The sequence below is a fragment of the Mirounga leonina genome, unplaced genomic scaffold, assembly GCF_011800145.1.
Source record: "Mirounga leonina isolate KUSES-001 unplaced genomic scaffold, KU_Mleo_1.0 Mir_128, whole genome shotgun sequence".
Taxonomy (NCBI): Eukaryota; Metazoa; Chordata; class Mammalia; order Carnivora; family Phocidae; genus Mirounga; species Mirounga leonina.
The window spans coordinates 25532626-25556421 of NW_023270320.1; the positions used below are offsets into that span (position 1 = coordinate 25532626).

At 49.1% G+C, this 23796-nt stretch overlaps 1 protein-coding gene and 1 pseudogene across 2 annotated transcripts; one reads left to right on the plus strand and one right to left on the minus strand.

Annotated features, from left to right (window-relative positions):
* Positions 1 to 13847: 13847 nt before the first annotated feature.
* On the minus strand, positions 13848 to 15722 carry HELT (helt bHLH transcription factor). Of its 2 annotated transcripts, none has more exons than XM_035003873.1 (4): positions 15696 to 15722; positions 15131 to 15235; positions 14764 to 14860; positions 13848 to 14344 (listed from the first exon to the last, which is right to left on the minus strand). In XM_035003873.1, exons 1-4 carry the CDS (start codon positions 15720 to 15722, stop codon positions 13848 to 13850), a joined length of 726 nt encoding a protein of 241 aa, XP_034859764.1. The 2 variants fall into 2 exon arrangements, with proteins under 2 accessions (XP_034859764.1, XP_034859763.1); XM_035003872.1 differs by having other exon boundaries at positions 13848 to 14347.
* A 6459-nt stretch (positions 15723 to 22181) lies between these two features.
* LOC118010069 lies at positions 22182 to 23574 on the plus strand (annotated as a pseudogene).
* The last annotated feature ends 222 nt before the right edge of the window (positions 23575 to 23796 follow it).

Genomic DNA, 23796 nt, shown 5'->3' on the forward strand with positions numbered 1-23796 from the left:
GGGAACTGCAGCGGCGAGATGTTACTGAAGTCATTAGTGGGGGAGGAAAGGAAAATAGGATCCAAACTCCATGTAAACAGGGCGCTCGGAGTGCTGCGTGGAGAGCAGATTTTGAGGAGACGGAAACGTGGCCTGTGAGTCCCAGGAGGCTGTGCAGCGTGTGGCTGGGGCTCTGCCAGCTCGGGAGGACCTGTGTGCGAGGAGAGGGGTAAGATGAGGTGAAGGACTGTACGCACAGGTGGGGGGTTGCCGAGGACGACTCCCTGGTTAAACGGCCTGTCCTTGCCATGGGAGGCTTCAGTGGCGCGTGACTCAGCCTGATTGGAAAAATGGGATCTATTTATTCTTCCTCAGGAAAAATGAACTGCTAAGGTACTTTTAATTCTTCAGAGAACAATGCTCCGTACATTTTGGTTATTAGCATGCCCGTTCTGAGCCATCCATTACCAAGATCAAACCTAATTTCTGACTAACTGGATGCTAGGAAATGATGAGGACAGTGATGGGTAACTGCCTGTGCTCTTTTTTTTTTTTTTTTGTATTTTTTTTTAAAGATTTTATTTATTTATTTGACAGAGAGAGACAGCGAGAGAGGGAACACAAGCAGGGGGAGTAGGAGAGGGAGAAGCAGGCTTCCTGCTGAGCAGGGAGCCTGATGCGGGGCTCGATCCCAGGACCCTGGGATCATGACCTGAGTCGAAAGCAGATGCTTAACCGACTGAGCCACCCAGGCGCCCCCTGCCTGTGCTCTTTTAAACGCTGCTGGGCCAAAAGTGCATTCAGAAGATAAAAGGTGACGTAAAGCTACATTGCAGAATTTTCAGTGAGGTCACTAGAACAGTCTGAAGCTTTAAAGCCCCCCCCCCTTTTTTTCCCCTTCAATATGACTGTAAGTAGTATCTGGGAACTCAAGCAGGGAGGAGGCCAGTGTATTCGAGTGGAAGAGGAGAGAAGGTGTCCATTCCATGGAGCTTCGTAGGTGTGGTGTCAGTGAATAAACTCGGTGGGCCAGGCCAGCGTCTACCTAAAGCAGTGAGAGACTGTGCTTTCCTCCGTGTCAGAAGAGTGATCAGGGCAGCGAACTCTCAGGGCCCAAAGGGGGGTGTGCACGGACACGGCGGGCACCTCCATGGCCAAGAGCCAGCCGAGAGCAGGATGTGGCAGAGGGCAGAGCAGCCCGGAGCGGGAGCAACACCGAAGGAGCCCCAGGGGAAATGCGAAGCTTACTAATGGCTCGTTCCAGTGTAGCAAAAATGAAGTGCTTCGTTTTGGCAAAGGACTCAACCCTGAGTCTGTTCCAGCCTCTGGATCCAGCGGCAGGAAATGAAAGAGGAACGTGGGGGGCTGCCCCCGAGTTGATCACCAGCAAAATCCAGCCTTGGAGACATCCTGCAGGACAAATGGTTTGGGCTTTCCAACAGAGAAATTGTAAGCAATTGAACGGGGTGGAGGGGAGGTTCTATAGATTAAAAGAGATTTAAAAGGCATATCAAAGATTTTCAGATGAGCAAGATAGGAACTAAACTGTATTATTGTCCAGGGATGCACATTTGGGTGATAAAGCTATTTTTAAACATCCAAGTAGGGGCGACTGGGTGGCTCAGTCGGTTAAGCATCTGCCTTCGACTCAGGTCATGATCTCAGGGTCCTGAGATGGAGCCCCCGGTCGGACTCCCTGCGCAGCGCGGAGCCTGCCTCTCCCTCTCCTCCCTGCTCATGCTCTTTCTCGCTCTGTCTCTTTCGCAAATAAATAAAATCTTGAAACATCCAAGCAAGTGATTGCTGCAAAAGTCAGAACAGCGGGTACGTCATTGGGGAGCGAGGACTTGGAACTGGGTGACATGGGGATGGCAGAGTTCTGTTTTTTGACCTGCGTGGTGGTTAAGTGTATCCACCTTAAAATACACCATTCAACCAACCGTTGTTTTATGTGGTTTTCTGCATCTTTATTTAATTTTGCAATAAAAAAGATTAAAAGGTGTTTAGTTCTTATTAGGCATTTTATTATCTTTTGTCTCTTCCCTAACATTCATGATGCTCTCACCATCACCACGGTGCGATTCGGCCATGTTTCCCTTGGAGTTTTATTCTTGTGCACAGGTAATTCACGTTCCCGAAACCACTGTTACTCGTTCCTGTGTCGCCTTCATAAGGATCTATTTTGGTGGCTTGCTTGTGGTTCAACCTTTGGGTTGCTTCCACGACTGTAGGTATTGCTTGTCACTTGTTGTCTAGTTTGGAAATTGGGGTTAGCTTAATAAAGACAATACTGTTTTAATTTGATAGTATATTTTAATAGGAATAGTAGGAGACTCCATGTTGTGTTGCATTCTTGCTCTTTTCAATTTAATCAAGAAATGAGCCTAATCTTCAAGCTTCAGTTACTCTGAGGAGGGACTGCCATCTGTCCTTTATAGACCTTTCTTGAGCCCTTACTCTGTGCTAACCTCTGCTAGATTCTGGTGCTAAAGAGAGGAATATAATCTTTTGCCCTTTTATTTATTTATTATTTAATCTAGTGCCCTTTTAAAAGGTTCAGAAACAATCCATCATCAAAATTTATGCAGAATTATAAACTTGAATAAACTGATACTGGGCTTCAACTTTGTAGAGAGAAATCCTGTGTCAATGCCACAAACTCTGGTCCCTCCATCTCCATTTTTGCACAAGAGACTCAGCCCACACAGAAATCAGAGTGATCTTTTTATTTATTTAAAAAATTCTTTTTATTGAAGTATAGTTGACACCCAACGTTAGATTAGTTTCAGGTGTACAGCATGGTGATTCAACAACTCTGTGCGTTATGCTCTATGCTCACCAAAAGTGTAGCTCCCATCCGTCACCATACATTCTCTATGCGGTGCCGCTCATTCTATATTCATTCCATAACCGGAAGCCTGTACCTCCCTTCCCCCTCCACCCATTTTGCCCTTCCCCTACCCCTCTCCTTTCTGGCAACCACTAGGTTGTATAGTGGTCTTTTTAAAAGGCATATCCGGTAAAATCTTAAGACAATTCACTAGCCATATGGGCAACAGTGAACTCCTTAGAAGTTCCTCTTTCACGCTTCTGAGCTTTCACACAAGTTGTTCTTTCTACCTGAAACCCTCTTCCTTTACTTCCCCAAGTCACTTCTTATACTTCCTTCAGGCATCAGCTGGTATGTCCCTTTCTCTGTTCCATTTGGACCAGTTGGGAGCTTTTGCTCTGGACACTGCCCCCCACCACCACCCCAGCAACCCTAAATGTTCCTTTTTAGCATTTATCACACTTGAATAGTTGGCTTACCTAATTTCTTCCCCATTAGGCTATATAACTGCCCTCAGGCCGTCACTTGCCTTACTCCCCATTTCCTCAGTCCTTGGCGTGGGCACTTGACTGGCACAGAGGGGGCTTTGGCAGTGGAATGAGTAACACAGAGAAGGGCCTAATGACAGTGGGAGGTGGGACATCAGAGAAAGCTCTCCAGAAGAGCTGGTGGTGCCCTCTCGAAGGGGAGGCTGGAGTACCCAAGGTAAAGAAGGGAGCTGAGGAGGTTGGGATGGTGGTGGAACAACTTTCTAGACAAAAGGGCCAAGAGCATTTGCAAAGGCAGGAGAGGACTTGACTAGTTCAGGAAGCTCCAAGAAGTTTGGAAGCCAGAATTGCAACGGGTAGAACAGGCAAGTTGTTCAGACCCAGTGACCCTTCCTATTCAGAAAGACTTAATTTATGAGAAGGATGTTGTTCAGAGAGCTGTGATAGAACATCACACACCCTGGTCTGTGTGGCGCCCTCCTGAAGAGATGCTCCATGTGATGGGTTTCTGGTTCCTGTCTCTTAGGTGCGATAGTTACCGGATGATCTCAGGAAGAAGTTTCAAGAATTTGGTCCCTCTCACACTGGATTTACCAGGAAGGCAGATTTTAAGGTGATTTTGACTGGCTTGTGCAACCTCCTGAATGAATATGAGTGTGAAATGCTGGGAAGGAGACGTGACACTAAAGGAGATGGAAGGTGAGTCAGGTCTAGAGAACGAGGTACTGTTTGTATTTACTCATAAAAGAATGTACCATTTTGGGGCGCCTGGGTGGCTCAGTCGGTTAAGCATCCAGCTCTTGATTTCATCTCAGGTCATGATCCCAGGGTCATGGGATTGAGCCCCATGTTGGGCTCTGTGTTCAGTGGGAGTCTACTTGAGGATTCTGTCTCTTTCTCTCCCTCTGACCCTCCCCTGCTCTCTATCTCTCTCATAAAATAAATAAATTTTTAAACGTACCATTTTATAAAATAAAGAGAGTTGTAAAATGACTCAGTTTGTGTGTATGCATGGACTATCTTTTAAAGGATACATAAAAACTGGTAATAGTGATCTCTTCCCAGGAGAAGCACAGGATGGCTGGGGGCAAAGGGGGGAGGGACACTGACTTTTCACTGTTTGCCCTTTTGTACTTTTAACATTTTATTTCATATAAATGTATTTGTTATTTAAAACTTATTTTAAAATTAGTGTGTGCACAGTAAGGTTTTAAGGAAACCTATAAAAAATGTTAGTGCTTATAAATGGATGGTAGGATTATAGGTGTTTTTGTATTTTCCTTATACTTTCGAATGTGTTTACAGCCTCTGCAATGAGCATCGATTGCTTTTGTAATTAGTCTTTTAATGTTATATTATTTTTTGAAACCTGCATTTTAGAGACTGTACATTGGGACAGCCAACTGCCCAATTCTGAAGTCCTGGAGGACCACAACTTTACACAAGAAGAGTATTCTCAAGCTTAGATCCAAACCCTACTCTTGTAAGAAAGTGGGAAAATGTTCCTGATGGTGGCAGCCACTGCAGGGAAGAAAAGGAGCTGGGCTGGGAAGCAAACATATTGTAGTTCAAATCCCAGCTCTGCCACAAAGAGACTTTGGGTGGCTCAGGACAGAGTCTCTGAGTTAGCTCTCATCTGAAACTTGAGGGTGACTGTGGAGATGAAATGGGGCAACAACACAACAGCTTGGGAAAGCGCCCAGCGCTGTGCCAGGTCAGAGAAGACAGCAAAGAGTGCCTTTGGGGGACTGAGCTCTCAATCGTCATCAGCTCAGCTAAGGCCACCCTGAACGGTGTGGTAGTGTGGTCGCAGTTTTAAGACACATCCCCTAGCCCTACTCCAAGCTTCTCTGAACTCTCTTTAGAACTTCTGGAGCTGCCCCTGTGCCTGGTACCTAGCAAGTCCTAACAAGAGATCTCTTCCTTTCTTCCATTCTTGATGTCTTCTGATGCAGAGAGGAAAACATGAACATTAAGACTGGTTCAAGAAAAAAGAGACCGCGAATTGAAAGGATAAACTTTTTCCCCCAAAATTCAATATTATTAATAGGTCATCAAGTCTCAAAGGAAATTGTTTTAGTCTATATAACAATCCCATGCAGACTTCAGCCATAATAGCTAGGTTCCTGGGTACAGACCATTGGCCAGGCACTGCTGTGGTAACTATTCTCCCATCCTCCCTATGGGGTAGGTACTGTCAGTCCATTTAACTAGGGAACTGAGGCTCAGAGCTGTTAAATAATTTGTTCAAGGTCATATAGCTAGGACATGGTGGAGCCAGGGCTCCAACCCAAGCAGTTCAGCTACAGAGCCCATGTTCTTAATCACCATGCCTCTAAGTGAGTATATTTAATGCCTCAAATAATGATGCTGTTTGACTTATTTTAAAAGTCCAGAAAAAACATACAGACCAGAGCATCATTTTCATATGATTTTGTCAATGTCTCTGAAGCCATTTCAGAGATAGATTTGTAGGAGTGAGTGGGCACAGTGTTGCTGCAAGCAAGCATCCCCCTTCACTTGAGGTGAGTCAAGATCAACATCCCATCAGAGAAGAGTAGGTAGTTCGGAGCAGGCTGACCAGTCGCCTAGGGAATAAGGTACTCTGAACTTTTCTTTGCCTCTGACATGTGGCATTTGCGAGAGCCTGGCATGAGAGAGACCTCCGTACTCCTGAGCAATGGAGGAAGTCAGGGTGCCTGATGTTGGGTCTGGGTGAGTATCAAGCAGAGAGGCCCGAGAAGTATGTGGGGGCCACAGTAGGAAGACCTGAACAGGGAACTTGGACTTTATCCTAAGAGCCCTGGGAAGGCATCGAATAAGGCTGAACAGGGGAGTTTGGGATCTGTATGTTAGACAGAAATCACTCTGGCGGCCATGTTGACACTGAATTCGAGGAAGCAAACAGGGGAGCTGGGACAAGGGGCGGGAAGCTGGAGGGGGACGTTGTTGGGCTGGGCTCTGGCTGTGGCAGAGGAGACAGAAGTGAGCAGATTCAAGAGGTGAGAGGTAAAGTCAACCAGACGTGATGACTGTTTGAATGTGGAGTTCAGGAGAAGGGAGAGGGACAGACCAAGGGACGGTGGTGGATCAGGGGGAGGCAGATGGTGAGTCTCCCTGGAGGTAAGGAGATCTGAAAAGAAAACGGAAGCACTTCCCCTTCTGTAGCGTAGGATATCTCTGCCTACATTAAGGAACTCCAAAGAAACCCTCAGGATAAGTGGTCCTGCCCAATAAGAGAAAAAGTTGGTGATGGGGACAAGAAGGGGTGGGTAGAGAAAGAAGGGGTGAAGAGAAGGGAGGAAACATTTATGTTTTGATATATTTATATATTTGGGGAGAAAGAGTTTATTTGTCCAATGATTTTCTCTCCTGTAGCTCCAGGGTGACTAGAAAACCCTACAGAGAGCTTTTTAAGAAGCTGGATGTTGATAGTTTCCCTCCCAGAATTCAGGTCAGTACTTCGGCTCTGCAGCTTCCTCCTTAATGAGGATGAGGTTCATCGTGTCCTGGCAAAGTATGACCAGATATTAGATGTAAAAACACACCACAAACTCTTTTTTGGAAGAAGCTTGCAAACCACAGCAAACACCTCATGCTCCCAAACCACCATCAAGTGCAACATAAATTCATCATATATTCTCATTCTCTGCATCCCTTTGTTATTACCCACAGGACTGTCCTCATAGGAAATCATTCGATGCTTCTTGGGACTCACTGTTTCCTAAAATCCGTCATCCTCCAAAGCATATTCAGCTTTGCTGGTGTCTCTCTCTCTAATTCATAATTGAACAGATTTGAAAATGTTGTCTCACTGATAAATGTTCTTTTCATACCAAGAAAGCAGATAACACAATCCTACTTTCAGTAGTTTTAGAATTTCTAAAATTTCTCTTTCAGTTTTTAATTGCATTCTAAGAAATGTTTCACTCTGAAACAATGTTGTCCCTTTGAAATTACTGATACAGCCATGAAATGCCTCCCCCCAACCCCCACCCCGGAGCCTCCCCTCAGCACATATGTTTGGGCCATCATCAGCCAGGGGCTCGGGGTCAGAACAGGTATAATTCAGCTCTAATTTGACAATACCCATGTTGCTCGGGTCCTTCTGACTGAGTTGTAATATAATTCAGATGAGGTTCCATTGTATTCATCTCTGCCTCTTTACTGGATGTTAGAGGAGGAAGGGTTTGTGAGACCAGGGACTCTTCACGCTTTCACAAGTTTATTGTTTGTGGCTTGTGGCCAGAATATACATTTGCAAATGACCCTCCCTGCAATTTGACTTTTTCCAGAACAACTTTTCTAAGTGTCCAGAATTGGCTCCCCCGACTTCCCCCAGGTTTGCTGAGGATGTAGAGGGTTGCAGTCATGGCTTTGCCACCTGAGTGGGATAGACTACATCCCAGAAGCTCAGAGCGGCGTTGTACCTTATAGTCCGGAGGCTTGTGCGCATTCTCCCCATGGCTACCTTCTAGCACTTGTTTTTCTCTGCTAAGTACACTTTAGGTTGTATTTCGAAAGAGCAACGGGGCTCGGTCACAGGTTTATATTCTGACATAGATATAAAATAGGAATCATGTTTATGTAGAAAATGAAGTCCTGGTGTTTAGTGCATAGAAATGAAACTCTTTTATTGTGGAAGACCTCTAGGGGCGCCTGGGTGGCTCAGTCTGTTAAGGGTCCACCTTCGGCTCAGGTTGTGATCCTGGGGTCCCTGGATTGAGCCCTACATCAAGCTCCCCACTCAGCGGGGAGTTTGCTTCTCCCTCTCCTTCTGCTTCTTCCCCTGCTCATGCTCTCTCTCGCTCGCTCACTCACTCTCTCAAACAAAAAAATAAAATCTTAAAAAAAAAGACCTCTACCGATGGACCTATAACAAAACAGGGATAGAGGGGATGGACTTTCATTTTGTCAAACCTTGCAAAAGGTCTCCTAGAAATATTGTATTTAAAAAGTTTCATCATATTTATAAAGTTTTAACTAATGGATTTTTATTGACTCTTGCTTCTAAGCTACACATTATAAATGAGGCCAGTCAGGAATAGACAGATTAAAAAGTGCTCAGGGTCCCAGCTCTCTTGGGGTCCTTTTTGCTCTATAGCTCAGCCCAGCATTCCTGCTCCATCTCCCATCCCCCCTTTTTCTGTGGCTTCGGTGGGATAGAATACAGCTCTCCCCCAGGCCCCCACTCGGCATCACACCGCCTACTGCCTCTTTGCTGCTTTGCTTCAGCTCTTCCCACTGAACAGAGGGTTTGTCCAAGATGATCATGGGACAGATTTGCAGACCTTCATCATGGTTGCTGCTTATCTTCCAAGCCAACCAGAAATAGCTGGGTCCCTCAAGTTCTAACCTAGCCATTGTCTTCAGTGGGTGGCTCTTTCCTCTGGCTGCAGTTTGCCCACCCAAGTGCATGCTTGTGTACCCAAGCACACATCCTGGGCACACATACGCAGGCGCTCCTGGGCATATATGTGTGTCTACCTTCCTAGCTACATGCACGGAGGCCCCCAGCTTCTCGGGTTTCAGGCTATCTGATTAGTGAGTCTTTTTTTTTCCCTCCTCTCTGTGCTCTAAATCATCTGAGATGTAGATGTAGGTGTCAGGTGGAGATAAAAATGTCTATTTTGCTACTGATCAGCGTATGCGCCTTCTGTGGGTGGAGAGAGGGGGGCTTGCAACACTTGACCTTAAACTTACCCAGAAGAAGTATAGGAAGACTGGAAATCTGCCAACCAGCCTAGTAGGGATGCTTGCTCGCTTCCTGTGGGCAGGTTGGCAGCCAGAGAGAGAAAGGGCTTCTGTGGCCAGCTGGGTGCCTGGGCCCACCTCCTGAGCACTGCCCTTGATAGCTGCAGACCAGGAAGGGATACCAGGAGTATCAGAAGGATTACTCCAGGGATCCCCCCTCCACACGGGGAACACACACAGATACACTCTTATGCCAGGCCCCTGACACATGGAGAAGCAGATAGCAGGAGCCAAGCAATCCGACAGGTGAGGAGAGTGAGGACTGAAGACCAAGCGAGCCCGGGAGTGAGCACTTGGGACAGGGTCCCTCCAGGGCACAGCCTTTACCTGCATCAAGGGTTGAGTCTGGAGCCAGCGGTGGGGCAGACAGGTGAAGAAGAGGACAGATGAAAGGCTTGCATAGGAAAAGCGCAGGGGTGGAGGGAGATGCTGACAAGAACATAAAGCTGCCATAGAAAGTGTACTTAAGGAATATTGAATTTGTTTATTCGTGTACCCCATGTTCCAAAAGAGAATTTGCAACAGCCAAGATTTGTATGTTAACAGGCATTGATGTGTAATTGGAGAGACAATGTGGGAATGTAGGTATAAGAGCTGTTGCAGGATCACATAAGGCCATAAGGGGAGAGTGCGAGAGATGGTACTCCAAGGTTATCAGGGGGGCTCGGATTATCAGTCACAACTGGGAGAAGGGCTCACAGCCCCCAGATTGACCATGTGCTGGAATTAGAGCTCCTTAGCCCCACTTGCCCTAAATGGAGACTATTGCCTTGTTCCAGAACAAGCCTTGCGGTTTAAGATTTGTTTTGGGGGGCGGGGAAAGTTCAGATTTTTTTTAATGATTGCCTTGACATTTTACTTTTTTCTTTGAGGTGGCCGCAAGGGTCTGACTCTTTAGGAGAAAGGAGGGAGTGCTAGATAATTATTATTATAATAGCTAACATCTATTGAACATTCACTATGGGCCAGACACTGTCTAGAGTGCTTTGAGTGTACCAATTCGCTTAATCCTCCTAGCAACCCACATGAGGTACAGGCACTTTTAATATCCCTGTTTTACAGATGATGAAACAGACACAGAGAGGCTTAGCAACTTGTCCAGAGGCACACAGCTAGTACGCAGCAGAGCTGGAATGCAAATCCAGGTAGTTTGGCTCCAGAAGCCCCACTCTGAACAACTAATGGTGCAGAAGAGAAGGTAGACTCTGGCTCAGCCCAGTCTTGGATCTTTCTCATGTGAAAGGAGCAGAACCTCCATCAGGTGAGTTCAGAATTCAAATCCTGGACTTGGGGTCTGCATTTAGCTGGGCCCTAAGCACGAGTTAACTGCCTTCACCCAGCAGGCCAGGCACTGTCTCCCGCTGCCAGACCACAAGGTAGAATTTCTGGGCAAAGTTGGGTATACCGGTACGTTTTGGTCTCTGCTGAAGTGAGGAGGGATCTGAGGGCCAGAAACAAGAAGTCTAGGGGAGATGCAGAATTCCAAGAGGCTCAGCACTGTTAGGCAGTTCATTTAGTCATTCCACAAATGTTTATTGAGCACCTACTAAGTGTTGCCTTATTTTTCTTGGCATACATGCAGATACCCATTACCAGGTTCCTAGGAATGCCATACTTTTGTGGGGTCCATGAAGCCCTTACATAGCTGCTCCTCCAGCTTCCTTGCCTGGTATGTAGCAGCCCAGACTGGAGGGCCCCCACTGATACATGGGCTGTGTTTGTTCAATAACGCTCGGAAGCACCAGTGAGCTCTGTATTACCACCCTTTCGGCAGGGGCAGCCGGAGAGCCTGGAACCGCCTACTTCTAGCCCTACAGAGCCACAGGGACCGACCCAAAGCACCAGCCATCAGCTTTGTCCCTCAAGCCTCTGGAGAAAACCTTTGATTTCATGGGGATGATTATTTTTATTCTTGCCTACTCAAGGATGAAGCCCAAGAAACAAGGGGTTGCCCCTTTCAGGGGTGTCACAATGGGTCACCTCCAGCCAAACCCACTGCGTTTTGTTTTTTGTTATTTCTGGGTTTGGTTGAGCCTCTCTTGGAAACCATTACTATACAACTTACTTAAAAGAAAGAGTGGAGGGATTGGGCCTAAGAGACTCAGACAGAGGCAGGGAGGAGGTGGGGGTTTGGGACAGCAAGGCTGGGAGGAATGTGTTGTCAGAGAAAGTGCAGGAAAGAACACTTTAAAGTCACAATCTGATCTGAATCAATTCCATTTTGTAGTGACATTTTTAATCTTTTGCAAAGTCAGACTATTCCAAGTTTGACTTTTGGCCAAGCCCGGAGAATTGGAACTTTGGAATGAAGGTTTCTGAAAAAGACACAACACACACACACACACACACACACACACACACACACACATAGAAGAGGGAGGAAGAGAAAGGGGAGGGAGACTTTTATCCTAAAGTCATTGTAAACCCAAAGCAGGGTTTTATCCTCCACAGTTAAATGAGAAAGAAAAAAAAAAAAATCAAGAATACCAACATTTGAGGTACAAAGACTGTCATGGACCAGTGGAAGTTTGCAAAATTATATGTAAATGACCACAGTTTTTACTGTGGTGGCCCTGTGCATTCCCAAAGCTAATCCCAAAGAGAAAATCTACTTAGTAAAAGAAAGTTTTGTCTAATTTGGTTAACAGTTGAGAAGTGACAAAAATGCTGAATATATTAATAATTTATATTTCCAGGGTAACACTATATCTTTAATGCTTCACTGCCAAAGGGAATTCAGATTGGCTTAATGCTCAGAGAAAAAAAAGCCTGAAAGGCCTTCTTCATATTCTGTATCCAGCGCTGATGAAAATGGGTGTAAGACATGTGTTCCAATAATAGGCACCATGCATTCTCCCATTTCTGCATAATTCACTTCCATTCCATACTGTGCAATGTATATTTGTGATCCGGAAGGCCTCCTGGCCTGACATTTGCTTTCAGGCTCCAGCTATATCAGTTCATAAGGGGAGGAGGTATTTGCATCTCACATTTTATAGATAAGTATTGTAGTGACATGGAGTATAGGTTAGGGCAAGAACTCCTTACTTGCAAGACCTTTTCTAAAGTTTATAGATTTCCCCTGCCCCCTCCTTGCACATTTAAATTTCACTTTATGGGCAATGTAATGAAGAGGGTTTATTTTATTTTATTTTTTTTTTCTTATCTTTTCTTTCCTTTTTTTTTTTTTTTTTTTTTCTTATCTTTTCTTTCCTTTTTTTTTTTTTTTTTTTCGCCTGTCTCTGATTAAATCGAGTTTGATGGTTTACAAATTGCAGGTCATCCTATTCCATGACCTCAGTAAATAGTCTAGGTCAGAGCTCCCTTAAACCCTGTCCACAGAAATGGAATAAGTTAATTTATTGTCCTCCAGCTAATCTGGGAGAAGACAAATAATTGTAGTTTGGTTGAATGGCCTCTGGAAACAGGAAAACCTGCTACATAATTTCAAATTATTTATTTAAAGGTATCAGAGCTAGGGAACAAAAAAGGAAATATAGGAACAAAGAAAAAAAGCAATGAAAGAAAACAATTTAAATCGCCACAAACAACATCAGCCTTTTGGATACCTTGTTCATTTTACCGGTTTACATAAAACAATAGCAGGCTCATTTTGCTATTTGGGACTTTAGAAAAACATGATTTTTGTTTGCTATTTTGAGTGTATCGCTGTGTTGTGGGTGGGGTGCAGATCAGTTGGAATTGAAAACCCTCATCTCCTAAAGATCACTGGCCAAGTCTCCCCTGGGCCCTGAAAACTTTCCTCACGACGTTCTGGGTTGAGCAGAAGGTTAAAATCCAGCCTCTCTCTCCCGGGAAAGGGGGAAAGGGAGGCTTTTTCTCACCGGCCTGAGAACCTGGACAGACTGCCCCGCGTCTGGGCCCAGCGTCTGGACCCCGCGCCAGTGGCGGATGGTGGGGATCTGCAGAGGGAACAGTCCCCTGGGGAGCGCGTCTCTTGACCTGGTCGTTGCCGGTTGCTCACCCGGTTGCCTAGCGTCCCTGAAGCTGAGGGGATCTGTGCGCAAAAAGGCAAGGCCCGCTTCCCTGAACCCTTCGGCGGCGCTGAGTAGTCGTCATCCAAAAGTAAGGAACTTCCTCGTATGTTGTTTCTGAGCCATAACTCAGAAGTTACTTCCTCTCTCTCTCTCTTTTTTTTCCCCAGAGACGTGTTAAAGCTGTAAACTTAGTCATGCATCTCGCTGGCCTGAGTTGCGCCGCTCTCCAGGCCAGCCGGCGCGTGGTGCGCGCGCGATTCCCGGCCTTGTGTCGCAGTAGGAAGGGCGCCCGGGTCGGAGCTGGTAAAAGTCCGCTAAAGCCAGTTTGGGGCGGGTCCTCGATTTGCATTTTCTGAGAGTCAAGGGCCCAGTTCTTCGCGCGCGCCCTGCTCCGAGGCAAATGCCCAAGGTGCGCACCTGTCGGGTGAGGGTCTGGAGCTCCGAGGGAGCCACGACTTCCGGCCCCGAAGCGAGGCTCCATTTAGGCTTTCCTCCCTCCTGCTCAGACCCTGCGGCGCCCCCCGCCCCCAAGTACTGAAGAGCATCACCTTGGCCCTATCAGACTGGCGCCCTCGGCACCTCCAAACGTGGTTGTGGAGGAGCGGGAGGTAACAAAGAAATACATCTCTTTATCAGAAATCGTTTATTGCCAGGGGGGAGATCCTTCAGGAGACTAATTTGCTCTTGGCCTTCCCCCCACCCATTTTTTTGTTGGCACAATATTTACACCTGTACAACATACAGTATTTCTCCTAAGCAGCGCCCGACGCTCGGAGAAATCTGGCGGGCGAGGCAGTGTCAGAGCACCGGGGGGTGCTGGCAGGGGTGCAGGTTGAGAGCGTTGGGGTGGGCGTGGCCGATCAGGTTGAGGTAGTGCCGGTCCAGCCCCTGCACGGGCGCCAGGAAGGGGCTGTGCGGTTGCGCGGGGCTCGGGAGCGGCACGGGCGCGCTGGGCAGGTAGGGCAGCGCCGGGCTGCGGGCCGTGCCGTGCGGCCAGGGGAAGGGCCCGGGGGCAGCGCCCTGCGGGAAAACGGAGGCCTCCCCGGGGCTGTGGCCCGCGAGCTCGGGCCCCGCTGGGTGTAGCTGATAGGAGAAATCCGGCTCCGGGAGCGAACCTAGCGGCTGGAAGGCGGGCTCGGCGCCCAAGCGGGCCTTGGACTGCAAGAAGGCGAGGATGCGCGCGTACTTGGTGTCCTTGGTCTCCATCCGCTCCACGGTGGTGAGGTAATGCACCAGGTTCTTCATGCACTCGTGGTAGCCGTAGTGGAAGTAGTTGGCAAACTCCGCTAGCAGTTCTGCTGGAGGGGCGAGTAAACCCGCGGAAAGGAGCAAAAGCCATGAGCAGCCCCTTGCCCATCGGGAGCCCGAGGCGGGTATCAGGCACCTCCCTCCCATCATGTTTCTGGCCAGAGTTCCCATTCGAGGCCTGTCCTCTCCTACCCCATTCTGGAGACCGGAAAGCGCAAGCAAACGACCCCCTTTTCCTTAAGAGCCAGACCCCACCCTTCCCCCACCTGAGAGGAGGCGACGGAACCAGCATCCCCAGAAACCTGTCCCCCGTCCCCCTTGCTTACGTAGAACCTCGCCTCCCCCCGCTTCGGCCGCATCCAGAGTGGAGACCTCTCGTGAAGGCCTTCACTCCTACTCCCACCCCCAAGTCTCTATGAGGCGAATGCTCCCTGCCCAGGTTCCCCTTTGCCCAACCCAAGCCCACCTTTTTCCCTTCCCCGGGGAAAATCAGCGGAGTGCAGGGCTCTCAGGTACTGAACGGTCATCTCGAGGATCTCCGCCTTCTCCAGCTTCCCGGAACTCTGCAAAAGGAGGAAGGGCTCCTCGCAGCGACCCAACGGGCGCAAGCCAACCCCGGCAGGCTGGGTGCACGGATTTATCTGGAGCAGCGAGCAGGGCGCTGCAGTGGATCTGCGCAGAGGGCCGCCTGGGGCTCGCTCGGCGCTCGGGCCCGCAGGGAGAAGAGCCCACGGGAAAGGCCCTCTCCGTCTCCGGACTCCCTGCATCCCTGCCGAGAGTGGCAGCGGAGGAGCCCCAGCGCCTGGCTCTGTAAACTCTGCCTCTGACGTTACCTGCTTCGCCAGGGCCATGGGCACGGTCTTGCCCAGCTCGTTCAAGCAGCGGTTAATCCGGTCCCTCCTCCGCTTTTCTATCACTTTGTGGGAAACGGGGGTTCTCTGCGAACAGAGGTTTGTACGTTTAGGGTAGTGTTGCCCAGGGAGTCGTCAAAGTCGTGGCTGTAGCTGCGTGTCAACCGTCTTCCCAAACCCCCAGCGCGGCCCAGGGACTCCCCCCGGAAGGGGTCCCTGCCCCTCCACACAAGAGTCAAATGAGCTCTGCCCTCTCACGCCCAGGCTGGTGCGCTCCTCTTCCAGCAGCCCTACCCGCTCCGGCCACGCCGTCAAGCTGAGCGCCAGGGCACTGGGGAGGTGGCCACCAGTCTCGGGCGTGGGCTCCTCCCTAGTTAAGGAGTCTCCCCTCTCTAACCTCATTCCCCCCGCCAGACCACTCAAGATTCCTCCGCACGAGAGTCCCGTGTGCCGCGTCCCTGCCGTCGGTCCAGCCAGGTGGCGGCTCGGGGAGTTCAGACGCCCCCACCATCAGGGCGCAAGGGCTGTCTGGACTCAGCCGACTCACTTTGCGTTCCTTGAGCTTGTCTGACATCCTGGTCAGTACGCGCCCTCGGGAGAGGAGGTGGCGCGAGTCACCCGTCCACTTTCCGCCTCGTGTGCCTCCTCCAGTGTCCCAGGTAGACTGCAGCCTCCCAACTCTGAGGGACTGCCTTATAAAGCGGTCATCTAGGGCTCCAAGTGCATTCACGAGTTGAATTATTCCATAGGATTAGGGGAGCTGCGTTTGGGGGATGTATGCATTCAAGATCAGTTTTAAAGAAGTTAAGAAAAAAAAAAATTAGCAGCCGAGGGGGGCGAGCTGGGGGCAGATCAGCTTTGTTAATCCACGTGGCCCTTCAAAGGACACGTGATCGGCGGGGGACTAACATTTGCATGGCAACAAACCCGGCGGGAAAAGGAGGCGGTAAACTTGGGGTGGCGGGCGAGGGAGCGCCTGCAGCAGGCGCAGAGCGCCGGGGCGCAGCGGCCGCGGGCACCGGGGGGCGAGGACCCTCACAAAACAGTGTCGCCTCCTTTAGTCCCACCGCTGAGTCTCACACGATTGCCTGTTTACAAATCCCAGCAAGCCCGCAGTCCCAGCGCCGAGTGCGTTTTAAAGCCTGTCCAGAGTCATTAAAGTAATTAAGTAAGCCTTTAATAGGCTGTTCCGCCGGGTTCAAGGGAGAGCTCTTGGAGACGGAGGCGCCCCGTTTGTTCCCAGGCTTTTCTCACACGACTTGGTGACACGTCCATCTCCCCCCTTTTTGTTTACACCGCTTTATTTGTCCGGACATCCCGGCAGGTGTGGGGCTGCGGCTGGCACACGAGGCTCCCGCCTCGCCTCGCCCCTCCCTCCGGTCTTTGGCACGCGACGCTCCCCCCTACTCCTGACCACGTCGCTTGCTTTCTTTTCTCCCCCCTCGGGCTCTCTCTTCGCGGGGGGAAGAGGCTCAATTTGTAGCCTATTATCCTATACGAAAATGTCCATTGAAAAGTATGAATAGTTTCATTGGGCTAAATTTTAATAATGCCAGAGGGTGGGGGAGGAGAGACAGGCAGGCGTGTGTGTGTGTGTGTGTGTGTGTGTGTGTGTGTGTGTGAGAGAGAGAGAGAGAGAGAGAGAGAGAGTGAGCGGGGGGGGGGGTGGGGGGGGTGGGGGGCAACACGGAGAAGAGTGGGCCGAGAAGAAAAGGGGGAATGCAGCTGGCCCAGGCGAGCATTATACGACGTCACCTGCGAGAGGGGGCGCCTACAGACCCCTATTCATTTGCCTAATTTTGGTCAATTTAACAAACTTCAGGAGAAATTATTGTGGCTTTGTCAGGGAGGGTGAAGCCTTCTGATCGAATTAACAGCATGTTTTGATCCGGTAAATGTCATTAGAAAGGGAGAAACAATCGCGCTTAGAGTGCTCTGAGTAATGCGCCCAAGTGGAGACGCCAAAGCGCACGGCTCACAAAGGGAGCAAGTAGCTGCCACAGGGAACTTTTGTACCCGCCCATCGCCCAAGTTTTGACACAAAAAGGCATTATTTCATACTTGAATACGTTTAATCCAACGATTGTCTATTTTCTGCAAACATATTTTCACAGCATTGTTAACTTTTTATGTCCCCCTTTCGCGGGCGCCTTTTCTTAACGTTTGGGGGCGGGAGAGCGCAGACACTTTGGGCATCAATATTTGTCACTGAAAAGGGCTCCGTGAAGTTAGGGAAGTTGATCTCTTTTTTATGGTTTTAGAGAGCGAATATATCGGGGGAGGAGGAGGGAGGGAAGGCACGAACAGAAACCAGGGAAGAAATTTGCTGGACGGGCCCGAGGGGAAGGAGGGGGGCGGCGGCGGCTGGGAACTCTCGCCGCCTCCTGCGCCCCTGCGGGCAGCCTGGCTAGCGGCCGGGGGGCCTCCTCCCCCACCCGCAGGGCTCGCTCCCGTTTGCTGCCTCGGTCCCGCACTCCGGGGGCTCCGGGCGTGCGGGGTATAGGTGGAGTGTGAGCTTTCTTGCAGATGGAAACTATAAAAATGGTTTTTGTTTTACAACCTGCTCTAGAGCCACTGAGCTCTCACCTTTTTCTGATCTGTTCCATCTGAGAACAACCGAGACCTCTCCTTAGATATCTTTCCCTCCTTTTCTAACCCCCCCCACCTCGCCTAAATTCTCTCTACTGTAATGGGCCGTGGCAGGGCCCGGACTCTCCCTTTGGGTGTCGTTTGTCCTCGGCAGAGGTGGCTAAGGAGGAGCCCCGCTCGCTGGTGGGACCTAGGGGGCTCCTAGGGCGCAGAGGCGGGCCTGGGGTGCTGGGCCTTGGGGAAGAGAGCAGCCCACCCGCCGTGGCCTGGGAGGTGTGCGGCTCGGTGGGCACCACGCACCCCTAGGCTGTCCCTCTCCGTCTTGCTTTCGGTCTGGTCAGGACGTTTCTTTTCTACATCACGCCAGATTGGACACGACCTGCACCCTCCCGCAGGTCGCTCTGCCAGCCGCGGGTGCCCTCTCAGGGGTTGTCCATTTCAGTATATTCACCCGCACACAAAGGGATTAAACACGAACCCTTATCATCCAAATTAACTAACGTGAATGGGTAAAAGGGAGTGCGCACGCTTCTCACCCCACCCTCCCCTTTTAAGCCCTGGACTAGGCGTTGATCCTCTTACTGCTGGTGTTAACCACCAGCTGCAGGCACCTTCCGCCGGCCAAATTTCATTCCATGCAAACTTGAATTTTTCGTGTTTGCTCCCTGAGCTGGGCTCCGGGGCCTGCCCAGGGCTGTAAGTACCCACGTGTGGCTTGGCCGGGGTTCATAGTAGGTAGGTGGGTGGAGAGTGGGGGTGGGGAGCAGGCACTTGCTTCCTCACCATGAACTCCCAGGCTTGCTCACCATGTCCTCCAGCGGCTGCAGCCCTTTCTGGGAGAGGGGGAACGCCCCACCTGGTTCCAGTGAGGCAAGGACTGTATTCAGTCCCAGCCGGAAGGCTCCAATCGCACATCCCAAAAAGTGGGGCACCAGGACCCTCATGGCCATCTTCCCTTGAATCCTCCTCGGCAGGATGGTGATAAAGTGTTCCCTGATCTTGACCTAGTTCCCACCCAGAACCAAGCAGAGTCATGAACTGTGGGTGCTGGAGCCCAACAGGCATTCACCCCCCCCCCCCCCCCCCCCCCCCACCAGCCGGGCCAGACTTTGGGCTGGGCCTCAGTGTCCTCTTCTGTAAAATGGAAACAATGAGTGTACTTACTAGGTCACAAGGTGGCCACTGAAATGAACTAAGTAAATATAAGCAAGGCACCTAAAATAAGATTGAAGTACTCAATTCATAGCTTCATTTTGCCCAGAAATCTCTTCTGCAGTGGCTCTCATGTGGTAGTGTTTTGTGGGGTCTGCGCCCTTGTGTGATATTTTCATTCATTTCATGTTTGTTTGTTTGTTTGTTTGTTTCATCTCTAAGAAAGCTTCCCTCTCCTGAAAAGGCCACAGTACTTTCTCCTGAGGTTTGTTAAATTGACCCAAACTGGAACAAATGATTGGGGCGGTAGATGCCCCCTCTTGCAGGTGACATCACCTGGGGCTTGCTGGCCAGTGGGGTCCTCTCTGTGTGTGGGAGACTGAAAAAGCCTCTAAATGCAGAAGCTTCTTGATATCAGAGTCATTTCAAATGATTCAAACACTAGCCTCAAAGCAAAACTAGGAAGACTACTTAGAAATTAGGCAATGCTAATTAAATATTAGTCTGCATTTAAGACTCCTAGTATCTGAAGACCTTTGTTGGAGAATACCGCAATCACAAGCCGACTATGTATGTTATGGTTGTGAATATTGCTTTTTTTTTCTTTATAGAGTTGATCTGTAGCTTCCAAACACTGAAAAGATGGATTCTTTGGGGTTTCTCCCCAATTCTAGAAACTGAGGATTTATGGATTTGGGAAGGGGAAGAGGAAATGAATAGAATGAGGAAAATATAGTGAGTATTTGGTAATTTCAGCCAAATTGCTCTAAGACAAAGTATTCTGGGTGATTTCAAATCTCTCCCTCCAACACTCACCTCGAATACACAGAGCAGGTTTTTCTAGTTTCATTAATGGGACTGGGGATTTAATCAAGTGAGAAAATGTGAGGTACCAGCAAGACAAGGGCTGAAGGGAGTCGAATTCCTAGGCTCTTTCTGAAGCAAGTGGCATCACGGAATGTGGGACAGCGGGATCGTTCCTGTGAGAGAAGCCTAAAGACCGTCCCATCCAGCACACCCTTGTACTGCGGGAGAGTTTGAGGGGCAAGCAGGAGAGCTGATACTGCCGGTAGGCTGCTTCCTCAAAGTGTTCCCCTGTCGGTGGATTTGCTAACCTCCAGGCTGACTGCTCCAGTGTCGTCTCTGTTACTGTGCAGGAGAGTCTGGTCGGGGACATCCTGCTGCCTTTGGCTGGCGTGACTGTTGTCCGAGGCATCAGCTGCATCCTTGAGCCTCCTTTATGTGCTCCTACTTCTCACAAGTCCTGTAATGACAGCATGTTGTGAGCCCTGATAGGAGCCAGAAGCTGGGAATACCCAGCAGAAAAGGACATGGCCCATGGGCTGGTACTCTAAGAAAGGAGAAAATATTCTATTGATGGCCCCAGTCCAGTAGCCTCAACACAACGGTCACTCCCGATGCCTATTCTAGCAGACGTGCATTGGGTAGCCTCTTGGGCTGGCCAATTCTCTGGCCTTTAGCTTACTTACTCAGCATCCCCGATTCCTCACCGCCCCCCTCTGATCACCAGTAGTATTCTCAACTCAGTGATGGGATCAACAGAAGTATGTGGCAGGGACAGTACCTGACAGTCTTTGCTGAACGGAGCAGCCCCTCTGAAACCACACTTGCTACTTAGCACCACCCTTTATCCAAATGCTTTTCAGCTTCTCTACCCTTATGGAAATCTTGACACGTCACGCCTGCTGCTAGAATCTGACACCTTCAGAAGTTGGTTTGTTTTGTTTTAAGGAAAAAACAAAGTGCTCTAATCCCTTGCTACTCCAATGGACTTCTCAGACTGGCCCTGTCCTCACCACCTGGGAGCTCATTAGGAATGCAGAACCTCAGGCTCCGCCCCTGACCTAACTGAATCAGAATCTGCATTTGAACAAGATCCTCTGTGGACTCCAGTGTCCTTCAGAGTTCAGAAGCACTGCTCTAGCTGAAGTTGGAGGCCACCATTTGATGGGCAAATCCCAGGTAGGAACGGCCACCCTGGGCGGGTGGCAGCGGGAGAGCAAAGGTAGAGGAGACTTCCAGGCTATCCTAGGTGGTACGAATTAATTGCATAGATTGAAAGGCTTCCGACGAACAAAGGGGGCTTTGTAGCTCTGCTTGTCCAAATATTCTATAGAGCATTTGCAGTACTTCCCTTAAGTACTGTCTCCTATATGCAATGATTTATTTCCTACTTGTCTGTGTAGTACTTGAAAGTAATAGATGCTCTCAAATGTAGTTTTTCAACATTGTTTTGTTGAATGAAGCAAAAACTGGGAGTGGAGCCCTGAGGATTATTTTAGCATCCATGCTCGAGCTAATTCAATAGGCAGTCTCTCACAGGACCCCATGTTGTCCTATTTTACTATTTATTTTTGGACTTTAAAAAGAAGTCCAAGAACTAGGGGGAGTATAAATATAACTACTGAGAAATAGTAATTTTAGGGAGATTGCAGGAGAGATGAGGCTGTTGCTGTCCATATTTTGATGTTAACATTGCTTAGGAAAGTATGTTGCAGATGCCTTGAATGGTGTCCCTTATGGACTTTGATTATTCTAGGCAACTGGCTTTCTTTTGGGTTGATAATTATAGCTTTTCACTCTTGGTTAACTTGGGTGGCCATCCAGAAGTTATCCCTGAAGAGTTTTGGCTCATAGCGTTGGCTCTTTCTATAGCATGAAGATTTCATGTGCTCTACGGGGTAAATTTGCACAGAAAACTAGAGGTATATGCTACTGAAAATAAGAAATTATTGTAAATTACAATATATGACCGAGAACTTGGGGAAAAGATTCAGGTTGGGGAGAAATGTACATTATAGGAATGTTAATAACAGTTCCATTGTATGGGCTGTAACCCTGAGGTCTGAGGGTGGGTCACCTGGTCCCATCCTTGCCTGCAGATGACAGCCCAGCTCCTCCCCTTCCTCCCTGTCCCCTTCACTCATTCACCACCAGATCCAGCATTCACTGTGTGCCAAGCATTGGACGGGATGACATCGCAGCCGCTGAGAACAAATGTAGGGTGTTTGAAGAATCTGTAAGTTCTCACGTGTCAAAAGAAGCACCCTACTAAGGGAGAGCCCTTAAGGGCAGACCCTCATTTGTAATTTGCCTGTTTGTTGCCCCCCGTCCCCCAGTTTGTACCCCACTGATTACAGTTTCAGTCCACTCTATTTCTTTACATTAATCTTACCAATGAGACATGAATTTGAGGAATTTTAGCTTTTTCGCAGTGGGTTTGCAGCCAGAACACAGGTGTCATGAAAACCACAGCTCAACCTAAACCAAAATGGGAAAGGAAAATAATCACATCAACATTGTCGTCACTGGACACGTAGATTTGGGCAAGTCTACCTCTGTTGGTCATCTGATCGACCAATGTGGTGGGATCAGCAAAAGAACTATCGAAAAATTTGAGAAGGAGGCTGCTGAGATGGGCAAGGGCTCCTTCAAGTATGCCTGGGTCTCGGATAGACTAAAGGCCGAATGTGAACGTGGTATCCCCATTGATATCTCCCTGTGGACATTCGAGACCAGCAAGTACTATGTGACCATTCATTACTGATGCCCCAGGACACGGAAACTTTATCAAAAACATGATTACAGGCACATCTCAGGCTGACTGTGCTGTCCTGATGGTTGCTGCTGGTGTTGGTGAATTTGAAGCAGGTATCTCCAAGAACGGGCAGACCCGTGAGCAAGCCCTTCTGGCTTCCACACTGGGTGTGAAACAACTAATTGTTGGTGTTCACAAAAGGGATTCCACTGAGCTATCCTACAGCCAGGAGAGACATGAGGAAATCGTTAAGGAAGTCAGCACCTACATTAAGAAAATTGGCTACAACCCTGACACAGTTAGCATTTGTGCCAATTTCTGATTGGAATGGTGACAACATGCTGGAGCCAAATGCTAACATGTCTTGGTTCGAGGGATGGAAAGTCACCCATAAAGATGGGGTTGCCACTGGAACCACACTGCTCGAAGCTCTGGATTGCATTTCTGCCACCAACTCATCCAACTGACAAGCCCTGGCATCTGCCTCTCAGGACGTCTACAAAATGGGTGGTGTTGGTGCTGTCCCTGTGGACCGAGTGAAGACTGGTGTTCTTAAACCCGGCATGGTGGTCACCTTTGCTCCAGTCAATGTTACAACTGAAGTAAAGTCCTTGGAAATGCACCATGAAACTTTGAGGGAGGCTCTTCCTGGGGACAGTGTGGGCTTCAATGTCAAGAACGTATCTGTCAAAGATGTTTGTCGTGGCAGTGTGGCTGGTGACAGCAAAAATGACCCACCCAGGAAGCAGCTGGCTTCCCAGCTCAGGTGATTATCCTGAACCATCCAGGCCAGATCAGTGCTGGATATGCACCTTGGCTGGATGGTCACGCAGCTCACATTGCTTGCAAGTTTGCTGAGCCGAAGGAGAAGATAGATCATCGTTCTGGAGAAAAGCTGCAAGATGGTCCCAGGTTCTTGAAACCTGGTGATGCTGCCATCATTGATGTGGTTCCTGGCAAGCCTGTGTGTGTTGAGAGCTTCTCTGACTCTCCTGCTCTGGGCCGGATTGCTGTTCGTGACATGAGACAGACGATTGCTGTGGGTGTCGTCAAAGCAGTGGACAAGAAGTCAGCTGGAGCAGACAAGGTCACCAAGTCTGCCCAGAAAGCTCAGAAGGCTAAGTGAATATTAGCCCCAATACCTGCCACCCACTCTTAATGAGTGGTGGAAGAACGGTCTCAGAACTGTTTGTGTCAATTGGCCATTTTTTTTTTTAAAGATTTTATTTATTTGACAGAGAGAGACACAGCGAGAGTGAACACAAGCAGGGGGGGAGTGGGAGAGGGAGAAGCAGGCTTCCCGCCGAGCAGGGAACCTGATGCGGGGCTTGATCCCAGGACTCTGGGA